Genomic DNA, 24,110 nt, shown 5'->3' with positions numbered 1-24,110 from the left:
GTAGCAAACATCACCGCACTTCACATCCACATTAATGACTTGAGTGCACACTCAGGGCCTGTGTGTAGTGTGTCAAAACACTGAGCTATTGTGGCCACTCTTAACAATTGTACGGGCCCATGCTGTACAGTGGTTCCCTGTGAATAGCTCTACAGCCACTGATTAGCCTCTTCACTTCATGAACAGCACACAGTCAAACAGAGAGACAAAGGCAGTGGCTCCTAGGGAGTGCATTAGGGTAAAAGGCCTGTCCACCCAGAGCTATGTTTAACAGCCACAGAGAGAGGTGAGGAAGGGCTGCCTAATAATTTAGACAAAGATACTGTGACCTCGTCCATCTGTCTGCATTTTAGGAAATCAAAGCCTCCCATTTCTGATGAGAAAGTCATCCCGGTCATTTTGTATGCAGTGTCCAGCATCAGCCCCGCTCTCAGTGTCCCCCATTGTCATGGTAATTAACCTGCTTGCCCTCTCTCTCTCCAAGCGGAGCGAGGTGGCATTTGGAGAGCTGGGGAGTCATTATTATGCCATAACACTGGACCAGCAGACAAACTCCATTCAGCAGGGAGACACCAGGAGAAAAGAGCAGGCGTTTCTATGAGCTATTGTCACTTTGTCTCCCTACTGTTAGAGCTCCCCTCTTGAGAAGTTTGGATGTGTTCCCTGAAAATTTTAAATACTCCAGGGGGCTCTTCTTTTACTGCCGGTGCAAAGAAAATAGATTTTGTGCATGTGCAGAAGCACATTCAGACCATGACTGATATTTGTAGGGCCGCTTATCCCAACGGGTGTGATCCAGCCACCAAATCAAATGCTAGGACTGACTTAAGGCAGCTAAATGCCGGTCTTCAACAAAGCAGTGCATTTCATTACTCAAATTGCCGCCAGGGAAGGAAGAGAGGAAAGGACATGTGCATTATGCCTGCATAAGTTGGCCCGTGGGTGAGTCTTTGGAAAGTGCCCATCATTTATAGTTCCTGAGGAAGAAACTATAATATTTTTCTTGTAAAAAAGACAGAATATCCGGGACTGCTTCTCCACTGAGACTGATCTCTCAGTGAATTGGATTGAGTGGTGATCACTGAGCTGGAGAAATATTAAAGCACCAGTCTGTAATATAACATCCAGCAGTGGGATTTTCACTTGACCTTACATTTTGTCTGTATATCAGCCGCAACCCAAATGGTTTGCAGAGAGAAAAGCTGAAAAAAAGGCAACATGGTGTCCATTTGGCGGCAATGAGTCGTGCACGTCTTTCATAGATCCCTCACGTATCCCAGGTGGTTCTTTTGAATGCCCTTTCCTCCCAATCACACCCTGAGCTTCACATACCTGTTTAAGAATAAGAAGTGTTTACTATTTGGATTACATGCCCCTTCGTCTTCACATGTTGGACGCTTTGTAATGGTTTGCGTGAATAACAATCCCTGGAATGCTACTATGTCTCATTCAAAAGTGTCTTTCAAAGCCCACTGTCAACCCCCCTACCAACCCCCACATTTTCTCACGGCAAAATAAAATGGTCAAACTTCCCCATCAGTGAAAAAACACTGATGGGGAAGTTTGACCATTTTATTTAAGTTTGTTCTCAGCCTCATCCTTCAATAAATGTTAACCTTGATTAGAAAACATAATATATTGTAGGGAAGTGTCACTTTTGCTTGAAGCTTGAAGAGCTTGTCGGTGCAGTTTACAAGTATTTTGTGTGGTCATCTCCTCTTTTGCAGTAGGTAGTTTATCTTGTGGCTCACTGAAAAGATGTGATAAAGTGAGTGCTGGTTGGTAGGTTACAGCTGGGCATGGCTGGGATTGTTAGGTGCTTAAACAGACTTCAAAGCACCTTTTGGTCATGTTCGAACACTGTGTTGGCCACATTACCAGCACTGACAGCTCAAAGCAAGCTGGACTAGAAAGTAGTGGGCAGTCAGCAAAGTATAAGAAACAGTCTCAGCCATTTTCACTTGATGATTTTATTTAATTGATTAAGGTGGTATTCTCCATAGTTTTTACTCATTCTTATGTTTTAGTTTGACGCAGTGAGACAGTGTGTTAATGTGTGTGTGTGTGTGTGGGTGGCAGAGGAGTGTGAAGTAGGGCTGGTCAGTCCCAGCAGGAAGGACCTGATCTGGACATGGTTGTTAAGTTTCATTGGCTAAAGGGGGGGTTGCTTCATTGGCTGCTATCTGTGGAGCTCATTATTCACATGGTGGGTGGCAGAAAATGAAAACCCCCACAGCAAAAACCAAAGACGTGGCCACAGCAGAGGAGGCGAAAAGGGCTGTGGGACTGCAGTTAAGACTTCTTCAGCAGTTAAATCCCACATCTAAACATCCTCTCCGTGATGCTGTCAGTTCAATATCGGAGTGATGAGCACTCCAAGAAGTTCTGCACAATGAAAAACACTGACTACCTCACACCAACACATGTTTTAATTAATACTACAGAGTGGGTCTTTAAAATAGTTGCCATTTCTTTTCTAAGATAATCAACATCTCACCGAAAGCCTGATTCCACATGTTCCCCCTGGGATTTCATTCTCTTGAAGGATTAATGTAATCAAAGCTGTTGCAAAATCCTCTTTTAGCAATAATGACTAGTCACACTGAGACAATCTGCTGTCATCTAAGTGTTTATTCTCATTCTGAGGATGGATTAGCTAAATATCATCGACTACAGTGCACCACTCACATTGACTGTGTTGTCTTTTCCTTTCCAACCTCACGGGTGGAGAGACTAATTTCTCTCCAGGAGCTAAAACAAGATATGATTCTGCTGCTTTATTAAAAGTCTGTGTTAATATTTTGTTATTGAACTGATCCTGCCAACAGCCACATTGACGAAAGGAAGATTAGGATGTAAGAATCTGTAAGCTGATGTGCTTAGTCGATGTGGGCTTATCAATTTATTCCAGCTTCAGTCAAAGCTGCTGTGTCCTGCAGTTAAATCTCACAGATTGTATGTGACAGTTTCAGGATGATGAGAAACCAGAATGTGTGTCAGATACTCAGTGATCGACAGCTCTCTTAACCTTTGGCTCCCAGTGGACTGTTTTAGTAGAGTAGATGATAATTCTGACTGAATGTGTGTCAGTGATGAGTTGTTTCCTTTTTGTTTTGTATTTTCTGTCTACAACTCCCAACACTAAACTTGTTCAAGTCTTCATTGTCAGTTTTTGAAATACATATAAAATGATGATGAATTACTACTATTGTTTGTACATGAATTGTCAAGCTGGAGGAACTACACTTCAAAGACACTGAAGTGACCACTGCTGTAAGGAACTGTTGGAGGAAACTGGGGTGGACAAGTAGGATTAGTGAATTTGAAGTGTTTCAGACTCAGATAAACAAATGTTGATAGTGCTGGAATGTGACTGTAGCGTGGGATTAGGACGGCTCTCCTCCCCTCAACGGCGTGCCATGTTTTACATGTCGTTGGCCTACATTGAGACTGAATCTCCAGATCTTATTTCATACAAGATGGGGGGTGGGGGTGGTGGTGGTGGGATTGAGACAGCTTAAGTGATCACTGTAGGAACAAACAAACCGGGCGGAAATCCTATATCTCGTTTACTATCTGCTCAATCTGCAGTGATTGCAGTGCCATGACAGAGATGTATTTTTCATCCCAAAATGTGGATTCATTATCGCCAATGTTACTCAGCTGTACAGACAGTTTGAATAAATGGCTTTGGCGTGTGAGTTGAGTGCTTTACCACGTGATTTCAACTCTGCTCCCTTGCATCTGTCATCGTAACGTTATTCTGGGTGGATGGGGTGAGAGTAAATACAGTAAATCATGTGTTGGAGCAGATTTGACTTGGTTTTTTAGAAAACTGCAGAGAGGGTTTGGCTTTCCCATGCCACGTCACAGCGAAAGCCCAACCGGCCTCTTTATCACCAATCTGACCCCACATGATGGATACATCCTGTTGAGTCTAATTGTCATGAAATGTAAACTGAGCCCAGAGGTAGGTGATAACTGAGGCTCTAGTTAGAGCCACTGTAATTTTGACTGTTGTCACTGCAGAAGATAACAACGTGAGATGGCAGAGGACCTGTAAGAGAAGGAGTCCTCACCGGGGAGGGGGAATGAGGGTGGCATCGGTGTGTGTGTGTGTGTGTGTGTGTGTGTGTGTGTGTGTGTGTGTGTGTGTGTGTGTGTGTTGGTGTCTGGGTGAAACTTCAGAGTCATTAAGTATTAAATGAACTGCTATTGCATTCCACAGCAGACAAAGCACAATTCTGGCTAAGCTGTGTGGGCTTTTTGCTCATAAATAAGGCAGGCACCTCTGATTGTGGGGTAAATGTATAATTCATGCACTGCCCCCTCCTGCTCCTCCTCTTTTTTCTTCTCACTTTCTGCCAAGCAATTCCTTTTCAGCTCTTTGTTGTCTGTGCCCTCAGCTGCATTTAAATTAATAATTAAAGTGATGCTCAAGGAATGTCTGTGACACCACCTGCTAGGTTACTCACGTCTCCCTAGCCTGGGTTGAGAAACAACGTAGAAAGTCATGAACCGTATACATTTCAATTCCCCCCACCAGAGCTGGAATAGTACAGTGTTTGACTTAGTTGTAAATATTGAGGAATTATGACACTGGCAACATTTACAGCATGCGTTCCTCATTGGGCCATAAAATACTCTGAGATATGGAAAATATGTCATTAGTTGTGTAAGGGAAATTCAAGCACTTTGTGTCAGAATTAATTCATTTTACTCAAAGTTATCATAACCACATCTCGTATCACTTACAATTAAGAAATGCTGTTGATATGTTCCAGTGATAATACCAATAAAGCAAGTTGCTTGCAGCCCTGTATATCATCCCATTTTAGGCAATAATTCTTAGAAGACATGACATTACTTTTATTTCTCAGGTGCTACAGGATATTGCTACAGTAGTAGACACTGATATATTACACCGAGTGCCAAATTCCCATACAATGTGGATACTGGTACCTCCAGGGAGACAGAGCAGAGCACACGGCCACAAATTTGTTACATACATTGGTTACCAGGCTCCAGCACAGGCCCTCATTTATCTCTAACTGCAGATGCACCAAAATGCTTCAATTGTTGTCTTTTCTAGCTTTGAATACATCAATCCTCCACTGACACTGTGAGCAATCACGGTTTCCTGTTAGTGTGCAGAGGCTTACGTAATTGTACAATACATTGCTTGCTACCCCACAGCAAGCAATGTGGTATAATTTTATCTGTACCCCTTTCAAATATGAGAAAAAAAATAAAGATTGCACTGCCATTCATCCACATATAAACCTTGACTGGCGATAAAATCAACAGCTCTTCTAAAATAACAAATTAAATTTTCATTTGTCTGTCCTTTCGGATAAATTAATCGTGCCATTAATACAAAAGCCAGCTGCTGCTTATTGGAAAACCTCATTTCATATTTATGAGGAGCCATGTAAGCTTGCTGGGTATAGAGTTGCACACTCAAAACACTGTTTATCTTTTTGATCTGGCCAGTCCACCTCAATGTCTGCCCAAAACACACCTGTGCTGATTTATAACAGTGCAGAAATTAAATACCTGATATCTCATGGACTTAAGGTCACATAAGGTTGAGGAAATACTGTGTCTAGACTTCATAACAGCTCAGGACAGAGATATCTTCTTCCTGATTTACTTGCTATATTTTTACAGTCCTTTGAAACCTAATGGCACGTTAGAGACACATTGGAAAGCCTAGGTAGCATATGATTTCACACTCTTTCAGATCATAGCTCCAACACTTGATGAAATATGTTTCAGCCTGGTTAACCTTCAGTGACAGTCTCTGAGGGCTGTAATAAAGATTTGCTACTGTTTTTTGTGTACAAAAAAGAAAAAAATACTTCAAGATGACTTTGAGTTCTGTATTGAGGCTTGAAGTGGAGCCTGTGCCTTGAATGAAAATGAGGGAGCAAACAAAAACATTAAGGGCAATGTGGCTTTTCTCTTAGAACTGAGGGTGAGAAAGGGAATAAGTGACATGCCAGATCCGCTCTGATAATTTTGAAAAGGCCATTTACAGAGAAGTTTATCATCCATTCAAGTGTTTTCAATTCAGTCTCTAAATGTTAGCTTTTAATATAGAGATGTGACTTAAAACACAACCAAATATCTCCAAATCGTTTTCCTCTTTTATGTTTAATGGTGTTTTTTTTAGATAAATAATGTGGATTGAAGATACATTGCCAATGATGTTCAGATACCCAAACACTACAGCACAGTTTTGTTATTGACATATTTTGCATTCAGTTGTCAAATGAATGCAGCCAGTCTAAAATTGGATTTGATTTAAGGGGCATAAGTTTGTTGTACTATCTAAGCCTAATGGTAATAGTAGCGCAGCAGGAGGGATTATTTTTTGCATGTGAGGTTATAGAATTAAAAGTCCTATTAATTTCCTACAGAGACAATATTAGGTGAGTACCTATGGGAGCACTTTCGATGCTTGTATGGGCATTAAACTCTCCCAGATGAATCATCAGTTCAAGGATGGACTGCATAGAAAAAAGTCTTTGTTCTTTGAAACAATATCTCAGGTATGTGGGGCGGGATATCTTGGTTGCAGGCAGTGATGGTGGTATCATTGCTTTCTTGCCCGGCATCAGTTCCACCCTTTTTCTGCTTTGAGCACATTTTTGGCACCCACAACTATGCCAAGATTGTGTGAAATGGTAAACACAAATCCAGACTGTGAAAAGTCTCCTCAGTCCCCTACAGTCTGTGATTGATATATTTAATTAAATGGCTGTTTTGCACTAATGTAGTTGTTTTAGAATAGAATCAAAATGTGTCAGTGAAGTCACCTGCATCCTGTGCACGGATCTTTGGCTTTGGAGACACACATAAAAAAAGATTGCAGAAAAAAAGTTGGAGGCTACAGAAACATGGCCTCATAATATTGCTGGCAAGTGAAATTCCCTTGGCCATGTTTGTGAAAGATATATCACATGATAAAACGCTCATTTCGTGTCCGCACTGCAATGTGAGCCGGGTGTTGTCAAATTTATCTGCTTTGGAGAGAGTTTTAGAAAACATAAATTTTCTTGAATATGAACACACTGACTTAGTGCAGATGGAAAGGCCAAAATAGAGAGTGAGAGAGAAAGAAAGATGAGTTTTAAAATTGATCTGGATTAGAGTGGACATGGTCTGAGAGTGATGAGAATGAGAGCTATGGGTGGGAAAATGAGGGAAGAGAGGATATAAGAATTGAGAAGAAGTCGAGGGGAGATGACAGCCAAATAAAAGTGAAATAGAGTAGGAGGTGAGTGAGTACGTGGAGTAAGTGCCTGCTTCAATAGAGGAGGGAGCAGAGCCCCGGCGACTTGCTCCCGGGTGGGTCGATAGATATGAGCAAGGAGCTGAGAGCTGCTGGAATGATTCTGTCCGGTGGTCAGGGGTGTGAAAAGCGCCAGGGCAGCAGAAAATAGCCATAACTCAATGAGATTGGAGGTGAGATTTACACTGTGTGTGTGTGATCAACAACAGAGAGATTCCTCCATATCTGAGTCTCCCAGAGGAGCTCAGGACTGAGGCTCCATCCCGAGGGGCAGCAAAGGCACCTTGTAAATATCTGTTGGCACCACTTGAGCTTGACCAACAGCTGTGCGATCGATACGCTCGGCTTCATGTCATCTCCGAGTTTTATGGATAACGGAGAGAAAAAACTTACTGGGGACGTGCATGTTTTTGCAGATTCTGTAAGTGCAGGGGCAAATACAGGTATACACATGTATTAGCGCATGTGGGGAGAAGCGGCAACTATGACTGATAACAGGATCAGTCATAGCTGTCTCACACATCTCCCCTTGACTGTACGAATATGCTCAGCCAATATGGGAAAATGTCATCTGCATCATTATGAATTATGGCCCATCTTTCTTTTTTGTACACACTATATATTGTTGAGCCTGGGGCATTCTTGACTGGAATGCCTGGTAGAAGTTCATGCTTCATTAGCTTATACAAACCACTTGCATGACATTTTATATATGCACTTTTTTTTAATAGTTTGTGTTATTCCAGTCACGCACTCGGGGCAGTAAGCATTTTTACGATGGGTGGAGATAACCATGCGCCTACATCAGAGCGTTCCATCCGCTGCAACCAACTCCCCCCATCTTTCTCCTTTCCCTCCCTGCTGCTTCGTCCCAGCCATGACAAAGTAAAGATGGGCTGTGGCATTGGCTGCCATTCAGCCTGACTCTCTCATCGGCCCCACAGAATGTCTTTCAGGGTCCCCCAGAGTAACAACTGCTGCGTTTTATTACAGCGTGAAATGGGGAGTGAAAGAGCGCTATGGATGTTCCTACTTAACCATGCAGAATGTGTCACTAGTGGGTAGGAAGATAAGAGCACAAAGGGGGAAACGCTTTTGTTACAGCTCAAGTCCATAGAAACAACCCCATGCTCTTGTTTACAACTCCGAGACCGAAACCATTTGTGTCTTTTTAGGTGAAATTTGTCCAGAAATATGTTAACATCACGGAGGATCATTACATGCATTCCTGAGGCAATCCAAACAGATGGTAGCTGTGTTGCCAGCCTGAGAGATTTGCTTGAGGGAGACCCAGACATTGGCACCCACACCCAGCAGATACACTATGTCCAGCTCAATTATGTTCTCCACTCCATTTCTGTGGTGTGTTTGCCCAGATTAGATCTCAGAAGTCAAACACTATCATTGCTATCGGGATGTCAAAATGTAAAATCTTAACGCACTCCCTTTAGTAAAACAGTTTATACATGTTTTACTTATGGTTTGGATGTGGTTTAGCACTTTTTGGTTTGTTGTGATAATTGCTTGCTAAAGGCCAAATGTAACTGAATTTTAAAAATTCAACAAAAAAAATAGCAGGAGCACATGCTTCCTGAGGACGAGGGTGTTTGTCTGCATGTGATGGGGTCCAATTCTTATAGGAAATCTGCTTCTGCACTTTCCCAAACATGTATTTGGTGGCGTCGATATGGGTAAGATTGAGCTCCAAACTGTGTAAATAGGAATCAGGCACTTGATTGATGAGAGTACCTTTGTAATTATATACAGCTGTCGTATTTGCTTTGGCAAGACATCTGTCGTCGATCCTCTTCTTCCCTACTTAAATGTCAGGTTGTGGGTGTGGTTGAGGAGAAACGCTGACAGATCGTCAGTTTTCAGCACACCTGCAAGGAGCTCTCGCTGCCTCGGCACAAATGTTTATCTTTTTTTTTTTTAAGAGCACTGTTTACGAAATATTCGCTCATTACGCACCTCTCCTGATAATTTCTTTTTAAACACTAGTTCCTGTAAGAATCCAGATTTTTTGGTTTGATGAATTTTGCCCTGAAGGGTTAGAAAAAGAAAAGAAAAAACTTGTATTGCTAGTAATGGGAGGGCGAGACGTCACTGAACACACAGCCAGCATTCTGATCTGTGTCGCAATGTGGTGTATTAATTCACACTGCTTGGCACGCAACCCCGAGCATCTCGATGTAACGATGAGTCTATTTTCACTTGTACACTTGTGAGTTGTGGTGAACCAGAAAAAGATTTGTCCTCAAGAAAAGCCAATGGAATGCATTCAGTCCGTGCACATAGGATCTTTCAATGAGTAAAATGAGCTTGATCCCTTGGCTTATGAGTGTATGTTCAGTGATTTGTAGAAGGGATTTGGGGGCTTTAACATGTGCGTCTACTGGCAGAATGTCCTTCAGACGCTGTTGCGGCTCAAGTTATTGCTTCAACACCTCATTGTTCCGGCGCAGCGCTTGTGTAAGGCTGGGATGCTGAGGTTGCTGCTGCTGCCCGTCTGCGCCACAGGCACAGCTCTCAGAGGACACAATTGAGAACAGGATTAATGATAGAAGGTCACCTTATTATTAATAGCAGACAATGATAAAACTGCAGATTCTCTGGACCGTGAGGAAAGATTTTAAAAGTGGCAGCTGTGCTTATATGTCTTCTTAAAACTCAGAGGTGTTCCAGCGGTTTCACCTGATCAGCTCTGCAGAAACCACAGCAGTTTCTTTTGGAGCTCTCAGCAGTCATAACTATGCGCTCTCCCTCTAAGGCGTCCAATTCTGCCTCTGACACTTATTTTATATCATCACCAGATTGATATCTATATTCCTCTGAAGTAATTAAGAAAATACCTCCTCCACCCTCTTTGTCTTGAAGAACTGGCAGTTAAACACTCAACACACTGTCCACACAGTTTTTGTCGGGCGCCCGAGACGAGACTGAGCAAAGCGGAGAGCTGACAGAGAAGCTGAGTGTAATTGAGTGCTGGCAGGCGTGTGCGCGGCCCTGATTGCAGCATGTTCCTCCAGAAGCAAGGTTTATGTTTCATCATGTGCCCGTCCACCGCACTCCATAAAAAGCAAATAAACTTTTCACTGGCAATGGCATAATAACGACAGAGCTAGCTAATGAGCAAATTAAAGACTCATAAATACAGCTCTGGCCCCCTGACTGAGACTCGAAATTTGTTACATCAACATTGTGTTTAATGCACTCCCTACAGTAGATGCCCTCATTTAACCAGTCTTCTGCACTGTACCTTACATAACACCACATATTCCTCTGATAGTTTTTTTAAAGGAGATTTATTGTCTTTTTTTGGTTAAAAGTTCACCTCAGAATCACTACTGCTACTCTCCCTATCATATCGCACCCTCCTGCTGTCCAACTTATTGGACTGTCCCAGATGAAGCATGTAGGAGAATGTGTTGAAAATGTACTGCTATGCCTTGTCTTAATGCTGTAGTTGGTGCAGGAGCCTAAATTAAATGGAGTTGAATGAGTGACTCTGGCAGGTCTCCGCTTGGTGTGGTTTGGGCTTCTCCCAGTGCTACACAGAAGCAGCCTGGCAGAGGTTTTTGAGTGTTTGACTGAGCTTGCTCTTCTCTTTCACACCAGCTCTCTGTGGCCAGCAGCAGGAGCACATGAGACCCCTCCCCTCCTCCCCTTCACCCCACCCACAACTGCTTCTTCCATCTGAACGCCTGCCCTATCCTGCGGCAGCATCTGCCTGATTCTGTTAGACGTGCATGGGCTTTTGTGTTATATTACATTTGCTATTATTGAATTTGATTCGTTCGGGGTGAGCTGTTGTATTTAAAGCCCTTTGACTAGATTGGTAAACTTTCATTTAAAATTTTATCATCCCATTATGTTTGGCAAAATGACTTTGAGCTGCACTCATGCTGAGGTTTTGCTTTTATCCTGTGCCTGTGCCAAACATTCAGTAAATTTGTTCCACGTGTTAAAAAAGGGAATCCCAAGAACATTAAACCAAGTGTATCATTTATTAAGCACTCTCTGTTCAGTGTGGTGAAGAGAAGGGAGTTTGGTGCCGATGCCAAACAGCATCAGGCCCAGACATGAACACAAGGCGCGGGAAAAGTTGCAGGGAGGGAATGAGGCATAGACGGTTCGGGAGGCTAGTAGTGTTAAGGCGTGAAGAGGGAAATCTGTCAGGGGCCACATCAGGCTAAATCCAAGAATCAGTAGTTTTGTTAGAGGCAGGGCGTGCCTGTCTACTCATTATGGATAAACCCTTCTTTGCCAAGGTATTTTTTGCATCTGTAACAAAAAAAGGTGTGACTGGTTACTGTGAACATGCAGGGGAAGTGGCTGAGTGAGGTACCTGTCAGGAAGCCAGCGCACGAGCACAGAAAAGCACCTTCCCCACAGCGGTGGCCCTTTGATGTGGCTGACTCTTTGAAGAACTGACACCCTTCTCCTTTTCACAGTGCCTGGAGCCCTGCAAGGAATCCTGGGACCTGAAGGAAAACCAGTGCCAGGATTTATGCGAGGTATGTCACCACCACAAACACCGTGGTTGCCTCAGACCCGAGTATTTGAGCTTTGCATAGCGACTTAATGGGAAATTTCAACAAGAGGAAAATTTGAGAGGTGTGTGAAGTAACACTTTCTGGACGGACAGTAACGACACTCTGTGAGGTTGAATCAAAGCTGTTTAATGTACTTACCACTGCCGTGAGTCATGAGCTTAAATGTAAACAGGACAATCCCTGTTAGCTCACAGGGCTGCCTGTATGAAGCCAGGCAGGTTGGACATGAAAAGTAATGTTGCATATATTTTTCCTCTCCTTATCCTCCTCCTCTTTCTTCTCATCCTCCCCTTCACCCCATAGCCCCTCTTTCCCAAGAAGCACTATGAGTGTCTTACGAGCTGTGAGTTCCTGAAGTCGGTAGAGGGAGTGAAGCAGGGCGACTGTCCTGCCCCGGAGAAGGCCAGCGGCTTTGCAGCAGCATGCGTGGAGAGCTGCGAGGAGGATGGAGAGTGTTCAACCGTCAAAAAGTGCTGCCCCAATGGCTGCGGCCACACCTGTCAGCTGCCCAAGAACCTTTACAAAGGTAATGCAACAAGCTGATGGTCTTGCATTACATTAAATTGCAAAGAAATGATTCTGCCACACTTTTCTATATTACTATTGCAAGATATTTTGAATAAGTATAAATATAGTATTAAATAATAATACATGTTGTCAACTTCATAAATATGTAACAATAGAGAAGCTAGTGATTTCTTAATTTTCTTAATTAAGTGTTTATGTTGCACCATTTGATCAAATCATAATATTCTTGATGTCTCCTGAATAAATTTTACACATCTCCCCAAAATTCTCCCTAACTTATTTTGTATCTTTAAAACTTTGAACATTTTTGACACTGATAAAAAAATGAGAGAGAGGGACTACCTTACATGAAAATGCATTGATATGTAGAATCCTCCCACCTTCTTGATAAATTAAAGAAAGCTGTTCTGGAACAAACCACGACACGAGGACAGACAAACACACTGCATCAAAAAATTAAAACTGCACTGATAAAGCTGCTTAGTTGTCCATGTTCTGGTTCATCAGCTGAATCATGTATACTGACTCTCTATTCATCCTATTCAAGAAATGACATTTCATATCTGAAAAAGGTCCAATGCAAACGTCATGTTTTTAATGTGATTAGCTATTGCAGTTTATATATATATATATAGTGTTGAACCAATTAATCCCTCTCTCTCAAGCTTTAACAACTGCAGATCATCTCTGACAACTTGCTTAGAATCATAAATCTTTATTTCTTTATTTATCTGCTTTTGTTGTTCTTCACCCTTTCATCCCTCATGCTGTTTCTCTTGTAAATTGGAATATATCGCCAGTTTCGAATTATGTTGGATAAGCTTGAGGGTTTGTACCCAGGAATCTTTGCTCCAGTAAAACTGTTTAATAGCGCTGCCCAAGGCGGCTTGATGTTTAGAGGTTGCAGAATCGTTATGTGAGAGAACCAAGAGCCTCTGAATTTGGAGATGGAGCTGGAACTACATTATATACACCATCAGTGCACAATTGTTGGCAGCCCGAGGCCATAACAAAGTTGAGATGTTGAAGTGAGAGCAGTGGAAGATGAGTCTAAATCAAGCTTTGAACTGCAGCTGTGGGTAAACTGTGTGTATGCTTTGAATCACGCTGCAGTAAGTGCATGTTTGTGTACTTTACTAGGGCAAGTGCATTGTATTTTGAGTTTGAGCTTGTGCACACAGAAGAACATGCTAGTGTTTATATTTGATTTGGAAAAAATCCTGAGGGACTTCATGGTAGATGTCATGCTCAAAAGGTGAACGGCACGTTAATCTGGAAAGATGAAAAGAGGCGTAACCTTGACAATTTCAATACAGCCACCCAGTCAATGAAAACCATTCACAGCGCTGTGAGACCTCCAAATCAGGCCGCCTAACCCGCTGATTTAGTCCAAACACTGAGCTCATGACGGGCAGCAGTCAGCACTACATTTATACAGAATTACACTGAGGATTTTGGTGAAAGTTCGGATGGAATTCCTGTCCTGGTCCTCAGTGTTAAAGGTCTAATTAGTTGCTCATGGTTTGAGGAGTTGTTTCTATGTGTGCGCAAGCGTGTGTGTGTAGTCTTTGCCATGATGATCCATGATGCTGGAAGCCATTAGCAAACACAAGCGGAGCGAAATGGAGCGTTTCCCCTACTGAGATCACTCTCAGATGTGTGTTTGTGTGTGTGTCCAGGTCCCCAGCCGGTGTGTATGTGCCTGACAGAAAAACTTTAGTGTTCAGGATCCCTGTCTTAAGAACAGAGACCCTGAACCCCCACTGGGCTTTTGATGAATAACAAAGGTTCTTTTTTTCTTTTTTACATCAAAAGAGCCCAATGCCATTGCACATCATCCACTCCTCTCTAATGTAGTCTCAAAATATGTTAGTGGAAGTGTGTCTTATTAAATATGCTGTGCATGTATGGAAATATGTGGTTTGTAAAGATTTGTTTCATTTGTATACTCTCCTCTCTAGTTCTCAGTTCCTTGGAATAAATAGCACCACATATGATGCAACCCAACTTGTTACGGCTTTTTTTCTGATCAAAAGAAGCGCAGAGTTCTTCACTATACTATGAGAGACAGGAAAAGAGATCGTTGGAAAAATAACTATGTGAAAAATGTAGGTGGTAGAATGAAATTAAATTTAGCGAGTTATATTCACGGTGTCAGAGGAAGTCAGTCCATCAGTTATTTTCAGTTTACGGGAAATCCTTTGTGCTACAAGCAGCAACCCCTGTGATTATGAGCAGTTATTATGACAGTATGTGCGTGAGTACTGAAAATTATATTCTTGGAGTGTAATTGTTGGCATGATTAAGACATGAATGGCCGTTATACTCCTGATCGTGCCTCAGCAGTAGTTACATCATGGTTTGGAGAGCATGGAGTAAGCGTGCGGCCGTTGAAAAATGAACACTGTATGATTCTTGGACCAAACCTGACCCAAAAGTTATCTTTGGAAAGAGCAAACTGAGAAAGTGTATTTGCTGCCCTCCCACGTATTGCGGAAGAGAGAGAGAGATTGTGTGTGTGTGTGTGTGTTTGTATTTTTGTGCATGTGTGGTTTATGCTTCGCAGGATTCTTGTGTGACTTTGTGGGAAGATGAGCTAAGGAAGAGGGAGCAGAGGAATGCTGTGGTTACTTTGGCATTCATTATTGCGCAGGAAATGTGACACGTTTGTTCGCGCGCACGCAGACGCACACACTGTGGAGCTGTGAAACCACAGCACAATGACCCCCAGCTGTTAGTATGAAGAAAGCTGTTATCAGCGCGACAAAACAAAGCACTGCCTCCATATGCATGTGGCTCAAGGACCCTCCTCCATCTTCCAGGATTTTGTATGCCTCAATCAATCACTTTTATATGCCCTGTATGAACACTGAATGGAAATATAAGTAGATCAAATACTCTGCATTCAAAACACAGTCTTGATTATGTTGTTTACCGACAACCCTCACCGTTGCCTTGAGCGTGTGTTGATGCTGTTTATAAATGCAGAGTAGTGCTGGACAGCTCAGCATAGACAGAGGCCTAACATAATGGTCTGAAAGTGCTCTGTGATTTATTGAGAAGTGGAGGATGTATTCAGCCTTCTCCTGTACTTCCAAACTTGCTTTTCCAATCTCCATCTCATTATCACTGTGCCCGACGCTCAATCAACAACTCACTACGTCTCAACTGCAATAAATTCAGTTGGGAGACTCAGTCTGACTTGGCTGAGCATTTGGCCCCGTCCAGCACTTAATACATTTCTAATTTATTGCAGATGGCCACATCGACTATATCATAAAGGCTGAATGTGAAGTGTGATGATGCAAATTAACTCATTGTATATGTGTATATGTTTTGCACTGGTGTATTTTGTGTCTGCACAAAAGAGTGAGAAGGATGTTACTGTATCTGCGCCATCTCACATACCTAGATGCTAACTATGTGAATCATTACTAAGAAGCGCAGCTACTAAAACACATCTTCCTGGCCAGGAAATATCACAATCTGTCACAGTAGAAAGATGATGCTGTTGACCCACAGCATGCATTAAATCTATTGCGGTGAGGTCATGTCTCATTCTCAAATCTGTATCTGTCCAACTCTGATGGTGTCATTTATCTTTCCAAGTGACTTTCACGCAAGAGAGGAAAACAACCATTTTCATGTTGAAGTTCACCTATAATGTTCCACACAGTGGTGATATTAACTCTTGTCACAATATCATTTTGCACTTTTAGGAGTCCCTCTGAAGCCTAGGAAAGAGCTTGTGTTTTTGGAGCAGCCGTCAGGTCAGCTGGAGATCCGCTGGTCCTCCAAGTTCAACATCTCTGTGGAGCCCGTCCTCTATGTAGTGCAGCGCCGCTGGAACTATGGCATCCATCCCAGCGAGGACGATGCCACAGAGTGGCAGACTGTGGCACAGGTAGGACTCCACATACCATACGTGCAAAATACTGAGGCATATGAGGAAGATAAAATATTTTGTCTGCCAGTTTTTGTTGCGTGAGTCATTCTTTTGATCACACTTTTTTGGGATTTGTATCAAAATGAAACTTCAGCCTCACATGTCCCAGCGTGCCACATGCTGCAGCTGTGAAAGTGCTGCATTGCGCTGACAGACAGTTGCACACGGTTGCACATTCCTCACAGTCACTGTGTCTTTTAAAGTTTGGTAAAGAGAAACACACAGATGACTGATGTGGCAGCAAACTCACATGGGGCTGTGACCCTGCATGAACCCTGACCCCTGCGGTTTGCTCTCTCCCCATCTGTCCCTCAGACTGCAGAGGAGCATGTCCAACTGGCTGACATCAGAGCCAGCAGATGGTACCAGTTCAGAGTTGCTGCAGTCAACGTCCACGGGACCCGCGGCTTCACTGCGCCCAGCAAACACTTCCGCTCCTCCAGAGGTCTGTGTGTGTATGTACATATGTGTGTGTGTGTGTGTGTGTGTGGCCTTGCTTTGTGTGGAAGTTCCTGTTTGACACCCACTGCCCTCCATTTGTTATGGTTAAGACCTTGGAACAGGTGGAGCCTTTGGGAAACAGTTTTGAAAGCTGATTTGACTTTTTATCTGGCCATGCAAACAATCAGTGTGTGGTGTATATCTTATTTGCATGTCAGTCAAGTTTACTTTATCACTGACAAGAAAATGTATGTTTTGATGGCTTTATTCACCTGCACTGCACCTATAAATCAGTGGGCTAAAGGTTTTAGTAAGAACTGATGTCATTTTTTTATCTTTAACCTCTTGGCTCCATATGCCATCAGAAAACTGCCCGTTTTTGTTTTATGTTTTAAATACTGAATATAATCATATTCAGTAAAGCCAAACATACATTTATCATTTTTGATAACCTGAACTGTAAATAAATATTTCCCTCCAAAGTTTCCACACATATAACCAGCCAGATTAAAGGAAAGCATAATTCAGAGAGAGTAGAGTAGAATACAAGTAATGAGGAAGGACTGACTGCACATAGCACTTCTTTTCTGTGTTGCAACCAGATACTCATTTCTGTCTTCAAAGGAGGGGTTTCCCCCTCTTTACAGCCACATAAAATGTAATATGTCTGAATTAGTCAGGATACGTAGGTTTCAAATGAATGCAAGTGTTGTCTTGCCTCCAGAGAGAGTGACGTAACATAGGCGCACTTCAGATCTTTGCCACAGATAAGTGAACAAGCTCCGATGGCATTCTGCATTACAGCTTGACTCCCCTTCCTTGTGTTTACAGTGCTGAATGACACTAAATATCGCCACATTGTTTTACAGATGGCATTTGTTAAAGTTACCGGCCAGTTGTTGTGTGGTTCCCAGGGAGTACAAGTTGCGAAAATAATATTGTGTCTTGATTGCATCTGATCCAGATGAGATACAGTGTGTTTGTTTGACATGTAGAGGCAGAGCCATGTGCCCTCCATTTCATGTTCTGATGAACTGGCTCGGGAAGTACAGTGTGTGTAAATGTGTGTCATATAGAATAGTGTCTGCAGTGTTTGGACCGTCTATTTAATGCACAGTGCACGTCAACACATGTCACTAAACTTGTGCTTTTTATTCACATAGATAGAAAAAAGTGTTTACCAGTTGAACTCTGGCAGAGATTATATGTACACACCATGTTCTGCCAAATACTGAAAGTCAGTGCCAAAGACAAAAAGTATTAGTGTGTTTAGTGGTGTGTGTATGTTGACCTGTCCTGTCAAACTTTTGTCATACATTTGGTCCCCAGAGCATTGTGGATGGCTGTCTGACAGAGCCAGACACCAGGTGGGAAAAGGATTCTGCTGCGGGGATGGAAACCGATCCCCAATCAGGCCAATCAGTGCCAGAACGCTGATAAATTGATGGGAGCTGTCACGGTTTTGATGAGCTCCTGGACATTTTGTCATGCCATTGTTATTTATATAGTACGGGTATATCATCTGATTGCAATTTTGCTCTACTACACTTTGTTAGGGCAATTTGTAAGAACTGACTGCTTATTTATCTTGCAGAGCCAACATCAGCTGGTACAGAGAACCAATGTGTCCAATTGTGTTTTTGCACTGGTTTAAATGTGTTTCAGGTGGGAGAGGGCAGGGGAGAGGAGCCAACTGGGCTGTGGCATGAATCATTTTCTCATTACAAGGCTATTCCCTCTGGTCTGGCGTCTGGCATGTGGCCCTGCCTCTCCTCCTGCCCCAAGCTGACATCAGAATCCGGCAGCAGCCTGCACACGGATCGGTTCAGAACCACACACACATAAGTTAGAGACCCGGAATGTTGAGCCAAAGTGAGCAGCATGTGTTTGTTAACCCCTGACCTGCGCTTTCGGTCCTGTCGAACACTGTCATAGATGTGACATGACACCTGTCATAACATCTCATGGCAGATTGTCAATGAAGGACTAATTACTTTACACAGTGTCATACTGGTCCCCCACCTCAACTGCAACGCAAACCCTGAAGTGGTGAAAGGCGTCTTGGCCTGTAATACATTCAACCTGGAATTATATTTACAAAAAAAGGGCTGCCTTGGCCTGAAATGTGTCACATACAATAACCAGAGGCCCACTTTGTCTCCCTCCCAAAACATCTACAGATATACATATCTATTACCACTAACAGTGTTGTTTCTTATTGTTGTTTTGTCTTCAGATCCATCTGCCCCTCCCAGCCCAACCAATCTGTGTGTCACCAACATCACGCTGGGTGATGAAGGCATGCTGACAGCTCGTCTCAACTGGACCCTGCCAGAGGAGCCTGATATCCCTGTACATCACTACAAAGTGTTCTGGAGCTGGACTGTGCCCACCAAATCAATGGTGCCATCCAAGAAGAAAAGGAGAAAGACCACCAATGGGGTAATCTTCTCACCCTGTGTTAGAGATGTGTTCCCTCTCTGTGTTTTCATCTCCCTCTCTGTCTCTCTTTGGGGTCCCGTCCAAGATTATCTCAGCGTCTTCTTCTCTGGCCTCAACACATCAGTGTAAATACGCATGCAAGCCTTCAGTGGAAGAAAGGATAAACATGGAATGGGAGTTGCATTTATTTATACATACTTTCAAGACTATTGATACAATGTGTTCTTCATTGTTCTAATTCCTTATACTGATGGAAGAACCCCTGTGAACGTACATTGAAGCTTTGAAAGAAAACACATTGATTGTGATAGATAGTCTTGTTATCGTGATAAGTCATGATTTCAAGGAAACATGTTTCATAAGGTTTCAATTTATATTGTTCAAATTTTTGGCAGTTGGTATTTTGGAGCTTTTGTTTTCTATCCTACTCACAGTGTTTGATTGTGTAATGCAGCTATTTCTAAAGTGGTAAAGTGCATTTATATATTTATTTGTTGTATTTTTAACATAGATCTCAGTATCTTCAAAGTGAAGTGGTTACATAACAATACTCACAGAGTCCTATCCTTTCTTTTACATTCATACATATATTCAAACTACTAAGTTGCGTCAGTAAAACAGGGCAAAACAACTAAAACATCTAAGAAACATGTATTGTTTATGACAGAAATGAGTTTAAAGGAAGATAGCGTGGAGCAGTTTGCAGACTTTAACATTGTCAACTGTTTGCTCCAGTCAGAAAGAAGAATTTGGGGGATTTCACACAAATAAAACCTCCATATGGTCGTGTAGAAAAGATATTTTTTAGAATAGTATAACTAAAAAATATAAGCTTTTTTTTCTTCTTCTATATTAACAATATATATTCATATTTGCAAATATACTGTCAAAGACCTTAAGAATGAAATGTGATTCTGGCAGCAGGCCGATAAACATATTTTAATTCATTTGACCTTATAGATAAATCATATGACTAGATCATTTTCTTTCTCCATAAATCACAGGCTTTCCTTGTATGCATGGCATTTAGTCCAATCAGAACCATCATCATAGCTACATCCCTGTGGATCAGTATCTGTGAGGCACATTTCATTAAAGACCCGAGCAGATAGACAGATTGTCTAGACAGTCCACACGCACCTCTATAGAGTCTTCTTATGAATTAGTTTTTGAAATGCATAGCAGATGTGGCACAGAGGAGATAGAGGTGGGAGACACTAGACACCTATTGACACATGTACCACTGGTTTCCACTTTGGCACCTCGGGGCTTTGAAAGCACCCTGCTGGTAGAAGAATGTCAAAACACACACAGTCAATAACAAGAACTCATCAAGCTCACGCTGATGGTGGAATGCTGGCAGTCAAACACAGTGAGGAAGCCCTGGGAGGCTCTGATAACATGGCTCCCTCATAAGGCCCTGAAGGCTATCTCTTTGACACGATACCTTCCTCAGCTCCACATGTGTTCTTAATAAGCAGGGCTTTCCCACAGGCCGGGTTTGGCTGGGGCTAAGCTAAGTTGGAACTGTGACGAGGACAGTGACAGGGCTTCGAATGGAGGCTCAAGTGATAGTATTGTAACATGGAAATGCCAACATCCAGGATTTTTTTGTTGTCACAGGCTCAGAGCTGGGTGGATCTGGAGGGACTGCAGGCAAATAGCAGTTACACTGTTGAGCTGCAGGCTGTCACATACTGGGGACAAGTGCGACTGAAGAGTTCCAAGGCCTCGCTCCACTTCAGTACCACCCAGAGTAACGAATCAGGTAAGCATGAGCGCTTTGGATAATATACACTTGTTCATTCAGCTGTCAAACATGTAATGTTAGTTAAGCCATGCTAGCGGTATGGCACTAGGAATGGCAATGTCAGTCTGCTTGTCGGTTGGTCTACCACTTTGGTCCAGACTAAAATGTATAATAAATACTGCCTGGGTTGGCATTGTGTACAGACATTAATGGTACCCAGATGATGAATCCTAATAATCCACTGAGTTTTCATCTAGTACCACCATGACATTTTAGAGGAAATTTCTCACCAATTATGGGGTAGATTTTTGGTACAGACAGTCATGCCTCCCACTCAGGCTGAATTGTAATCACTCTAGTTTTCATCTAGCGCCATCATCAGGCCAAATGTTAAGTTATGCAATACTTTGCTTCAGGGCAAATACTTGCAAAACTAATGTCATCACTGTATCCTTTGTTGCACATTTATGTTTATGTCAGTTAGCAAATGTTATCATGCTAACATTCTAAACCAAGGTGATTAATATGATAAACATTATACTTGCTGAACATCAGTACATTTGTATTGTGAGCATGGTAGCATGCCGGTGTTAGCATTAACTTCAAAGTAGTGCTGTGCCTAAGTACAGCATCACAGAGCCGAAGTCAACCAAAAATCAACTAGCTTGGCAGTTGCTATTAACATTAAGTCATGCAACTACCTGAAATAGAAATGTAAAAAAACCTGGATGGAGCTGCAGTTTTTTTGATTGCACATCCATATGGGACTAACAAAATCCAATTTTCTTTGTCTATGTTTTCGTAAATTACTAAGAGTCTTCAGGCAAACAATCATCATGAGAAATACAAAAAGCAGGGGTGGCCAAGGTACGCTGACAGCACATCTGCATTTATTTGGAGCTGTAGCATGTTTAGGAAGCACAGACCAAGCCTCAGTGCTATGAATGTGTATATTTTAAGCATGTGTGGCTCTACAGGGAATTGAACCTCTAACCTTGGCAGTGTTAGCGTGTACCCATCGAGTTACACCACATATATGCATAAAGGACATGTTGTAACTGCTGTGATCTTAAAAAGAAATAATTGTGTGTTTTCTGTTACCATGTTGAAGAGTTTGCCAGTATTGTGTCTTAGCTACAACAGAAAACGTTTTTCCTTTCTCTTCCCTGTGAATTTAGTGCTCAAGTCAAAGAAAGAAGAGATATCCCCTCTTGGTTCAACCTTGGCCAAACGCCTTTCTGGCCCTCTTGAGGTAGGCACGCCCTTCTACCAGGATGGCCAGCTACAGGTCCGTGTCTACTGGAAGAACCGGGGAGGTATGCATGATACTGTATTGATTTATAGCTTTGTTAGAATCCAATTAGCACCCCATTATGTCCATCAATCACCATGACTCATGTAAACCATGATAAAGGGTTATGGCTGGTTTTCAGTTACTCAAACAATGAAAGATTCCTCTAAGAAATGTGGTATGAGATGCTGCAAATGAAATAAATGAAACAATGTGTCTTTGTGAGTGCTGGGTAATGTGAATGCTGGAGAAATTGGTGTAAACCTGCACATGGACTGGTAGAGCGGAGCCACTGTTTAGTATAGAACAATAAACACACAGAGCTGGAGCCGTGCGATGGGGTTTATTGACAGCTGTATTTAATAGATCCTCGCCCTCGCATTAGTGTTGCAGCGGTCCATTTTGTTTTACAAGACCTGATGTCATAGAGAAGAGAAATGGTCGTGGGTTGCAGCACTGCAAGGGGTTAAAGCCTATAGGAATGCCTGTCCCAGCGGCATCCATTCCCCAACCCTTCTGTTAATACCAGAGTGGAAATATGGAAACCTTGAAAGCAATGCTCTCAGGGTAACCTGTCAAGTCCCATTCACTGGTCTATGTTATGTTACTAATATATGTCATCGCCCAAGCCAAACTCCACATCTTAGAGTCAAGAATGCAAACCCTGGCTGAAGGAGAGGCCTAGTGAGACACCAACTGCTGAATCAGAGAGCGAGAGTGAGGAGGGGGGTGGCATTGGCCCAGAACTGTTAGCAAGGTTGGCCTGGACTCAGAGAGCTGAGTGATGCTGACGGGGATCAAGCATGGCTGGGGAATCACAGTGTTGCAGAGCAGAGTTAATCTTGGTCCAGCTTCTTTTTCTGTCTCTTGTTTGTGGTCCTGGTCTGCAGTATATGTGCCACTGCCACTCATTAGTCTGAAGAATGACCCTGTCTTTGACTCTGACAACCTGTGTTCCACTACTGTAAACATACAGACATACAGATGGCCTGGAGAGTTGGAGTCTCTGGACATCTGGTTTGTGTGACAGAGAGAAGGGGACAGGTTAACTGAACCACGATTAAACTCTCACTCATTGTCTCTGTGATCCAAAGCAGCCCAGCCTCTGGGTTGTCTCCAGCAGACGAAAGAGAACCTTACTGTCCACCAGCTCAGATAATATATCGCTGTCTGCCCAGCACCCAGACAATAGGCATCGGCACTTCTGAGGCTCGCTTCCAGTCTTGATTTATCGAACACCACTGAGGCTCTGTTCTCTACCTGATTTTCATGTCCCATTTCTTGTTTTACATACTACTTCCCCTCTCGGTTAGACCCCGGCTAAGCATATCTTGTTTATTTTTTCCCAGATTTCCCGGTTCCCTGTAATTCCTCTCTTCTGCTTCCAAAGAGCTCAAGGGCTCCAAGTGCCAGATCTGTGTCTAAGCCTTCAAAGGACCCCTTTTATCTCCCCACTACAACCCAGGCCGCTGCCGAGGGGCGAACATAGCATAACTTAATTATTAATCGTAGAAGTATTTCACATATCCAAGCGACACAGTCGAATGAATAATGAATCTAGTAACATAAGATGGGGGTGATGGGCAGATAAACACTGATGACGAGCTCATGAGGAGCTACTGTACATTAATGAAGCAAATGATGCTGCAGCTGAGAGAGCTAGTGTGTCCAACATGAGCATGAGAAATCTTTTAAGTTGAAGTAGAAAAGTTTTCCATGTTTTGGTCGGGAATCAAGCCTTCATCTTACAAAAGGAAAGGTTTAGGAAACAGGAAAATTATATCTAATAGGCATCATGCAAAGATAAAGAAGGAAGCTTTCAAGTTTTACATTTTCAGAGACAGATAAGTTATCATGAA

General features: G+C 42.6%; 1 protein-coding gene across 1 annotated transcript in view; it reads left to right on the top strand.

The window, feature by feature from the left end:
- LOC133992975 (anosmin-1) overlaps positions 1–24,110 on the top strand; it is a 39,226-nt gene that overhangs the window by 8,147 nt on the left and 6,969 nt on the right. Inside the window, exons 3-9 of the mRNA XM_062431784.1 lie at positions 11,752–11,814; positions 12,157–12,379; positions 16,101–16,285; positions 16,643–16,772; positions 19,005–19,210; positions 20,834–20,978; positions 22,139–22,276. Of these exons, the coding sequence (XP_062287768.1) occupies positions 11,752–11,814; positions 12,157–12,379; positions 16,101–16,285; positions 16,643–16,772; positions 19,005–19,210; positions 20,834–20,978; positions 22,139–22,276 (1,090 nt within the window). The remainder of the gene's footprint in view (positions 1–11,751; positions 11,815–12,156; positions 12,380–16,100; positions 16,286–16,642; positions 16,773–19,004; positions 19,211–20,833; positions 20,979–22,138; positions 22,277–24,110) is intronic.

The sequence above is a fragment of the Scomber scombrus genome, chromosome 13 (genome assembly GCF_963691925.1).
Source record: "Scomber scombrus chromosome 13, fScoSco1.1, whole genome shotgun sequence".
Classification (NCBI taxonomy): Eukaryota; Metazoa; Chordata; class Actinopteri; order Scombriformes; family Scombridae; genus Scomber; species Scomber scombrus.
The sequence above is the reverse complement of the archived record's forward strand: the minus strand, read 5'-3'. Positions and strand labels throughout refer to the sequence as shown.